This window comes from Xenopus laevis, chromosome 8S, assembly GCF_017654675.1.
Source record: "Xenopus laevis strain J_2021 chromosome 8S, Xenopus_laevis_v10.1, whole genome shotgun sequence".
NCBI lineage: Eukaryota > Metazoa > Chordata > Amphibia > Anura > Pipidae > Xenopus > Xenopus laevis.
Window position 1 is genome coordinate 100,645,520 of NC_054386.1, and position 9,960 is coordinate 100,655,479.

General features: G+C 39.0%; 1 protein-coding gene across 1 annotated transcript; it reads right to left on the minus strand.

Annotated features, from left to right (window-relative positions):
• Positions 1–1,035: 1,035 nt before the first annotated feature.
• On the minus strand, positions 1,036–9,676 carry LOC121397654 (Fc receptor-like protein 6). Its single transcript, XM_041574713.1, is given in 8 exon segments — positions 1,036–1,091; positions 1,172–1,309; positions 2,915–3,196; positions 3,681–3,962; positions 4,118–4,399; positions 8,971–9,219; positions 9,319–9,522; positions 9,525–9,676. Coding segments are annotated over 8 exon segments (1,548 nt in total). The 5' UTR covers positions 9,580–9,676.
• Between the last annotated feature and the right edge of the window lie 284 nt (positions 9,677–9,960).

Consider the following 9,960-nt stretch of genomic DNA (forward strand, 5'->3'; position numbering starts at 1 on the left):
CCTGATCTGTTTCCTGACCCTTTGCCTGGACTTTGGACTTTGTTTGTATTCTGCCTGCCTGTGAACTCTTGCCTGATCCTGACTATTCTTCGTTTAACCCTTTGGACACCGCGACCTTGTTCCCTCAAGAGGGCTTCCTCCTTGGTCCTGACAACCTCCCTGGAGGGAGCTCCCGGCTCCCTGACATATATGTATTAATGATTACTTTACATTTTTCATACATTTTACTCTTTTTTTCGTACACTGATATAGTACGGTAGACTTGCTAATGCAGGTCTGGCCCACAGGTGGGGGAGGTTGTGTTAGCTGAAAACACTAAAAAGCTTTAAAGAAATTCAAATCAGTTTGATCTTTTGTCAGCAGGAATACAGAAACTATTTCCTTTGCCAGCTACTTTTTTGCTCTCCCATCCCTGTTCCAAGTCAATGTAGTCTAGCCATAGAGCAGCCTATGTACCAAATACTAAGGCTGAAGACATATGGAGCCAGTGTCAGACTGGGACACTAGGGGCCCTCCCAAAACCCTTAGACCATGGGCCCACTAAAAAAAACCCTTAGACCAGGGGCTCACTCTCAGTGCTATTATTCTCCCTCTCCTCACTCAACCTCTATTCTCCTAGTCTCTTTTTTTTAATACTATAATCTATTATTCCATCTATTTTACTTTTTTCCCCCCTTAAAGAGATAGGAATGACCATGAAATAGGCCAAACGTTCAGCAGTAAGACACCTGGGCCGTCCTAGATTTTTCTTGGCATCCCAGTAGGCCAGTTGACACTGTATGGAGGATAGCAGAGCTTGGGTCAAAAACATGAAAGTAGCCATTTTGGGGGCAACCTGCACTCCACAGAAGTTGCACTATTTTGTGCAGATAAACTGAGCTGGGGAAGGAGCAGATCTACTTCTCTTAGCCTACAAAATAAATACAGGCTGAAAGCAGTGGAGCCAATACTTCATGTTCCTTCAGCCTAAGAGTCCTTCATCAGTAGATCAGTATAGGGTCGATTTTTACTATGTGCAGAAAATGTCCCTTCTATTCATGCTTCAAAGTCTTTAAATTGGCAATGAAACTGGTATAGCATATACAGTATTCCTATATACAATCAACATTGTTCAATGAAATCAAAAGAACACTGTAGTTTATTTGCAGAGTTCAGTTTTCTGCTTAGTTACCTGTTTTGGGGTGAAGCGAGTGGCAGAATAGGAATGCTGAAATTTTGTGCCGCAACTTGAAAGCAACGATTCCAGCAATGAAAAGCAAAACTGCCAGTATTCCAGTGAGAGATGGCACCAGGGAAGCCAGATAGCCATCTATAAGGAACAATGAAACTTGCCTTTAAATACAAAGTAATAATGTTGATTATAATATTATATGTAGTTTTATTAATGTAAGATATATACTGCCTGGTAACCAATCAGTTGAAAGCAAGAGAGATGAAAAGCAGGAAGTAGTGTTCTGGCTATTATGTTACACATCCAGTCACTCCAGCCTTTATACATTACATTTTTGTATAACTAACTATATTAGATACATTTTTTATTTTGCACAGTCTATTTATTTTTATACTGAACAATTCATTTAAGCTTGAGATACATAAAGTACCTCTGTATTGTTTGGTTTTATTTTAGAGAAATGCTCTCTGGGAATAGACTTCTGATCCCCACAACCTCAGCGTGACAGCTAGTCGATGCGGAAGTGGTGTCATGCCACTTCAAGTTTTTGGCACAACAGTTCCAATTTTTGTCCTTCCCGCTTCTTCCTCAGAAGATTCAGCAGGTGAGGTGTAGGGTGGTCTTTATCAATAAATATTGTAAGTAAATACTTTTTTTTAATCCCTGAAGAAGGCCCCTGCAAGGACTGAAATGTTCTAAATGCCTGTTCTCGTTGGTTATGTATAATAAACAAGATTGCTTTAACCTAAATGAGTGTAGGGATGATAGCCTCCAGTCTATATTGCGTTAATTAATGAACATTTTCATCATTCAGAAATGCTATATGTTTCTTTTGAAAGAAATGGTCTAAATGAAATATATGAAATAATAGAATTCTACTTTATATTTCACATCACATGCAGAAGTAGAACTAAAAGAACTAAGGAGCCTACTGTATAAGTAATATCATTTAGGAGGAGGGTTAGCTTTCACTCACTCTGTATTTGAATATATGACCTTCTGCTCCTCTTCCTCACACTGCCGGATGAAGTTTGTACCTCACAGATATAATTCCCAGAATGCTCCAGCTGAGCTGAGGGGACTCCATATTGGTTGGATGAACTGAATCCCTGCACATTGTGCCCATCTCTGTAGAAAACAAACTGTAGCTCTGTAGTCTCTCTGTGTGGGCTGAGCTTGGTGTCACATGTTATGGTCATGTGATCTCCTTCTGTCACCTGATCTGGACTCACTTTTATTTGTAGATAAGAGATGATCTCTAGAAAAAAATAAATATATTTTACTATATTTACTAGTACAATTTCGATTTTGAATGAAACCTTTTATGTACAGGTATGGGACCTGTTATCCAGAATGCTCAGGACCTGGGGTTTTCCGGATAATGGATCTTTCTGTCATTTGGATCTTCATACTTTAAGTCTACTAGAAAATCATATAAACATTAAATAAACCCAATAGGCTGGTTTTGCTTCCAATAAGGATTCATTGTATCTTAGTTTGGGTCAAGTACAAGCGACTGTTTTATTATTACACAGAAAGAAAAAAAACAATTGTTAAATATTTGCATTATTTGGAAAAAATTGAGCCTATAGGAGATGACCTTTCCGTAATTCAGAGATTCCTGGATACTTGGCTTCTGGATAATGAATCCTGCACCTGTTCATGCTGAGTAAAAGTGGTCTGGTCAGAACTTACTATTATGTTACCAGTCTATGTCATTCTGTAAAAAAATGTCATACTCACCCTGTATGTGGATAGGTGCCATGTTGCTCCTCTTCCTCACACTGCCGGTTGGAGTTTGTACCTCACAGGTATAATTCCCAGAATCCTCCAGCTGAGCTGAGGGGACTCCATATTGGTTGGATGAACTGAATCCCTGCACATTGTGCCCATTTCTGTAGAAAACAAACTGCAGCTCTGTAGTCTCTCTGTGTGGGCTGAGCTTTGTGTCACATGTTATGGTCATGTGATCTCCTTCTGTCACCTGATCTGGCCTCACTTTTATTTGTAAATAAGAGATGATCTCTAGAAAAAAATAAATATATTTTACTATATTTACTAGTACAATTTCGATTTTGAATGAAACCTTTTAAGTACAGGTATAGGACCTGTTATCCAGAATGCTCAGGACCTGGGGTTTTCTGGATAATGGATCTTTCTGTCATTTGGATCTTCATACCTTAAGTCTACTTGAAAATCATATAAACATTAAATAAACCCAATAGGCTGGTTTTGCTTCCAATAAGGATTCATTGTATCTTAGTTTGGGTCAAGTACAAGCGACTGTTTTATTATTACACAGAAAAAAAAAAACAATTGTTAAATATTTGCATTATTTGGAAAAAATTGAGCCTATAGGAGATGACCTTTCCGTAATTCAGAGATTCCTGGATACTGGGCTTCTGGATAATGAATCCTGCACCTGTTCATGCTGAGTAAAAGTGGTCTGGTCAGAACTTACTATAATGTTACCAGTCTATGTCATTCTGTAAAAAAATGTCATACTCACCCTGTATGTGGATAGGTGCCATGTTGCTCCTCTTCCTCACACTGCCGGATGAAGTTTGTACCTCACAGGTATAATTCCCAGAATCCTCCAGCTGAGCTGAGGGGACTCCATATTGACTGGATGAACTGAATCCCTGCACATTGTGCCCATTTCTGTAGAAAACAAACTGTAGCTCTGTAGTCGCTCTGTGTGGGCTGAGCTTTGTGTCACATGTTATGGTCATGTGATCTCCTTCTGTCAAATTAGCTGGTCTCACTTTTATTTTTGGATAAGAGAAGAGCTCTAAAAAAATAAATATATTTGTATTGGTACAATTTCCCTTTCAAAATGAAACTGTTTGAATCTATGTTCAGTAATGGTGGCCTTGATTTACAAATAACGTACAGGCATATCTGTGTCTGTGACTTTTTTAATTGATTAAAAAAAATCCTGCTCACCCTGTATCAGGATATGTGTCACGTTGCTCCTCTTCCTCACACTGCCGGATGGAGTTTGTACCTCACAGGTATAATTCCCAGAATCCTCCAGCTGAGCTGAGGGGACTCCATATTGGTTGGATGAACTGAATCCCTGCACATTGTGCCCATTTCTGTAGAAAACAAACTGCAGCTCTGTAGTCTCTCTGTGTGGGCTGAGCTTTGTGTCACATGTTATGGTCATGTGATCTCCTTCTGTCACCTGATCTGGCCTCACTTTAACTTTAGGAGCAGTAAAAAGCTCTGCAAAAATATAACAGAAAAATTAAATGCACAGTATGAATACAATGTAATCAATGTATTCGTAGAATAAAGCTATGTTTAGTACAATAGAATGATGCTGAGGATGTATGCTGTAGGCACATATCCTCTTTGTTGTCATGGATCTTTTATGAAAGGCAAGGTAAGTAGCAATAATTTTTGGCTGAAATCCTCACATCCCCTTGTGATTATGTATATATAAAATATTGTTCAAAAATGCCTATAACTCTATAACTGACTTAAGACTATTGACACACCACTGAGGAAAGTTACACAATGTTCTCAGGACCTTTTCCTTCAGTGTCAACCTAAACACCCCCAGGAACACACAAAGCTAGAGGAATGTTTGCTAGGGGTGGCTGCTAGGCCCCAGTGTTTAGTACAGGTGTGCCAGTGGCCAGTTAGCTCCTCAGTCAAGGGTACCAGGAGGGTGATGTCCATGGGTGCCACATGCCACTTGCCTACCCAATGCTGCTGTGTAAGGTGATCACATGGCAGTATGATTGTGACATGATTTCTTTATGGCTGTTATATATTTATAATTGTGTCTTTGTCTGATATTTTACATCCCAACTCAGATGTCCTTTCTCCAAGGGTTTGGTATGATATAAAGGGAAGGGGGGGGGGGTATTTTATGAGAATTAAGGGCTGTAAGTCGGCCTTTTTGAAAATGCACAGTCATGGGACATAAAACAAAATGTTCTGATCAGGTCACTAAGTGCAGACTTGCAAAAAACTTGTTGCCACAAACCGTATCTGTCAGTGATGGCTCAATCCAACAGTGATCTGGGTTTGCCACGTCCAGAAAAGCGATATCATGTAGGAAATGAAGATTTCACTGGAGAGCTTTTTTTAGTGAAACAGTGAAGATGTTTATTCAAGACGCATTAAAGCACTACATGTTTCGGACCTCTGGGGTCCTTCTTCTGGTGCAGTTGAAGAAGGACCCCAGAGGTCCGAAACATGTAGTGCTTTAATGCATCTTGAATAAACATCTTCACTGTTTCACTAAAAAAAGCTCTCCAGTGAAATCTTCATTTCCTACACTAAGGGGCAGATTCACTAACTTCGAGTGAAGGATTCGAATGAAAAAAATTCGAATTTCGAAGTATTTTTTGGGTACTTCGACCATCGAATTGGTTAAATTCGTTCGAATTCGAACGAAATCGAACGATTCGAAGTAAAAATCGTTCGACTATTCGACCATTCGATAGTCGAAGTACTTTCCCTTTAAAAAACAACTTCGACCCCCTACTTCGGCAGATAAACCCTACCGAAGTCAATGTTAGCCTATGGGGAAGGTCCCCATAGGCTTGCTAAACTTTTTTTGATCGAAGGATATTCCTTCGATCGTTTGATTAAAATCCTTCGAATCGTTCGATTCGAAGGATTTAATCGTTCGATCGAACGAAAAATCCTTCGATCGTTCGATCGAACGTTTAGCGCTAAATCCTTCGACTTCGATATTCGAAGTCAAAGGATTTAAATTCGAGGGTCGAATTTCGAAGTATTTTTAACTTCGAAATTCGACCCTTAGTGAATCTGCCCCTAAGTGCAGACAAAGTTAGACTGTTAGTAGTGATGTTTAACAGTTGCAGACTTTGTAACATATTGAGCATGAAAAGAACTTGCAAGTTCAGGAACACATTCAAACTTGCCCTCTGTTCTAAATGTGGCCATTGAAGCAACTCTTTCAGAAAGATAAGTATACAATTGCTTTTAGTGACTTATGTGTGTAACCATGTAGTTATATGTGTGAGTTCTGGATTGTATAGCAGTAGAATGATCTGTGCAGCCATTGATTCCCTTTAATTGTGGTTCAATTACTCAGCGATACCATTCCATAATGCATATTCCCTATTTCCTTGTGTTACAGGACAAATCCCAGTTATTGGCTTGAGTTATGGCATTGTACTTATCTGAAGTTTGACTTGAAAATAAGTGAATTTTATGTTCTAATTTACACACACACATATTGCTTTTTAGTAATGGGTGAATTTGTCCCGTTTCGCCTCACCGAAAAATTAGCGAATTTCCCGCGAATTCTCAAAAAGGTGAAAAATTTGCAAAACACTTTGACACACGTGACAATTTGACATGCACCTATTTTGTCCAAATGCATTAAAGTCAATAGCCATCTGAATAATTTGGACGCACGGCAATTTTAACGTGAGGGACTGTTCCGACGCATGTCCAATTTTTTTTTTGACGCCGGCGGATTTTCGCCACAGTTTTACAAATTTAGTTCATTTAAATTCACTATGAATTTGCACCTGACAAATTTATTCGCCCATCACTAGTTCTTATAACTTAACCAGAGAATTTTTTATTGAGCAAGATATAAAGAGCAAGCAGGATCATACAGCAACAGTGGATAGGCATATACTCACAACACCAGTATCAGTCCCTGCAGGTAAGAGAACATATACAGCAATGAGAAGGTACACCCAGCTTTCAGCCTTTTCCCTAAGTGGAACCTGAGGTGGATCTCTACATCCCTAGGTCTGTACACTTAGTACCTACTCTGGGCAATTAGTACCCAGGATTATAATCCCACTCACAATCCTCCGAGGAGCCTCAAGCTGCTCGGCTAAATAGCCTGTCGGTCTTAATGTGAGTAGCCTATCCTGACTAGACCTGACCTGTCTAGGTTCCACTTTACCCTGCCTGCCTGCTCGGGCTAGGGCTTAGACACAAAATGGCCGTGAGCACATGGCTGCCCAGGACTTTATACTTTAGCACGGTGTCATCTACTGGACACTGGTTAAACTACAGGGGACATAGAGTTGAGCAGGATAAGGAATCAGGTCCCCCCTCTTAACTGTAATTTAGGACCCAGTTAGGCATCTATAACACTACTGGGAGACTAATTTACCAGTCCTGTACAATAGCCAAGGAAAGAATATGTACTCAAATAATACTAACTAATAAGATGAGATCTCAGCTTCGAGTGTGTTTGTTGGAAGCCTGGCCAGCTCCTGATGAGTGCATGAGAAGCAAGATCTGTTGTTGAACAAGTGGTTTAATAAGGATATGAGCTCATTTTTAATTAAAGAATATAGAACTGGGGGTCCCCATTTTGTTGGTTGAGATCTCTCCTGTGAACTAAATGGGTCTGTTGCCCGGGATCCTTGTACACTGTTTTAAGGCTTCTCTGCCAACTAAATCGGGATCTCCCAGTTGCTTGGAGCAGATAAAGATGCTTGCTTCCTTTGCTCAAATGATGATGTGTCTCTTATTCTCTTACAAACCTTATCTGTAAGAATGTTTTGCTTAGCATACTAGGTGTGGTGTGTAAATTATTTCTGAGAGACTTTTTAGAACGATAATCAAAACATTGTATACATAAATAGATATATTTTAGTATTATAGTGTTATATAATGTTTCTTACAGTGGAAAATTTACCCCCAACTGTAATTTAAAAAGGTACTATGAGTCACAGACCATAAAAAAGTGCTTTTATACAGGTCACATAACTCCAAGGTGTCAAGAGCTTTCTCTCTTTGCTGAAGAAATATGGCTGTACAAATGTGACATGGGGTATGATTTTCCAGCACATTTTTATAAAATAATAACGGCTTATGTTTAGGGATGCACTGAATCCACTATTTGGGATTCAGACGAATCCCTAACTCCTTCATGAAATATTTTGAATATTGAAATGAGTCTGAATATTAATCGGGAAAGGAAAAAGTGGAAAACATTTTTTTACTTCCTTGTTGAAAATGTCACTACCCTTATTTACATATGCAAATTAGGATTTAGATTCAGTTCAGCCAAGCACAAGGATTTGGACGAATCTGAATCTTGCTGAAAAAGGCAGAATCCTTGCTGAATCCCGAACTGAATCCTTGATTTGGGGGATCCCTGCTTATGTTAGGCTTTTAGACAAGTGACAGACAGTGAGCATGGGGAGAAAGTTCTAGAAGAGATCACAATAAATTATAAATGGCATGTTTACAATGAAGTAGGAGCTGCCTGTTTATAAGAATATAATTTACAGTCTGATCCCATAAAGAAATGACCAGACTGTAGATTATAATAATATATAACCTGCCATGCAGTGGACAATAGATCTAACCAATAACCCCCTGTGCTGCCATATTTAAAATCTCTTTTCTACCAAACTAGAGAAAATAACATTATTAGTGGTCATTTATAATCCCGGGGGTGCAAGTGTGTCTACATACCCCCCACCTACCACTCATACAGCACTAAGTAACACAATCAGTTGGGTATTAATGGAGAAATCCTTAGGTCTCTGCTCTCCAATATGATTGAGCCATTTCTTTCCCTTTGCACAGTCTGTGGGGGATGTAAATGTCTCCTAATATGTGGGTGGCACTTGCTATAATAATGCTTATGTATGGGCACATTTACTTACATGTTGGGGATAACTGATTGCAGCCAATTGCTTTTGTTTATTAACAATCCTGTTTTGAATAACCCGCTTTTTTCCAATATTTACATTTTTGCAAACAATAAATAGTTTCTCAGGTTTTGGGAGGTAAGTTTTCCACTGAATGTAACATTGCTTTCAGCTGGATCTTACCTGAGACTGAAATGTATTTTTTATCACTGTAAATACTGGTATATATTGCTTTTTCACACTTGTATGTACCAGATGTAGTAACATTCACTCTTCCTATGTGTAATACAGAGTCACTGACTGGGGACTCAATGATCTTATTGTCCTTGTAAAATACTTGATTCCTTGTAATATATCCAGACCGACTGTGACACCTGAGAGACAGGGAGTCCCCTTCATGAACAGCGGGGTTTGCCTGCAGGATGAGCCAACCTGAAATATAGAAAAACATTACACAAGCTGTGAGTAAATATTCCCTTTCCAACCTGGGAATTTTCTGGACTTTTTTCTAATTTGATATTTTTTACTCACTTGTCTTTATATGCAGTGTAACAGAATCACTTTTTTCATTGGCACCAGCCTGGCACTGGTAGGTTCCACTGTCTGTCTCTCTGGCAGACATAATCACATGTCTCTGCTGATCCCCAGATATCCGGTGTCCGTCCCTGTACCAGGAATATCTCAGGTTCCATTGGGCAGTAGGAGTCACATTACAGGTCAGAGTTACAGACTCATTGGGGTCCAGTTTGGGGAGAGGGATATCACAGGTCTCACAGCAACTCCAACAGACATACATTTAAGCAATAATTTCACATTGAAACATGTTATGATATGCAAAAAAAAAAGATATACTGTATACAAAGTCCCAAACCAAATGTGATCCCCAGAGAACGTGTAGGTTCTCTTCAACCTCCGAAAGTTCAAATGTTCCAAAATGTGTTACTGATCGGAGCTAAAAAAAAAAAAGGAAAATAGGAAGAAAACAAAAAAATATATATATAGTGTAGGGTTCTTCACAAAATTCACACCTCAGTGCAATTGCATGCACACATTATTAGTGCCGTATTACTCACTTAACTTAAAGTGAAAAGATTCCAGACATACTCATACAACATCAAATTTAGTACACCGTGTTTTTTTGTACTGTATATAAAAGGAAAAAGGTATTTTAAG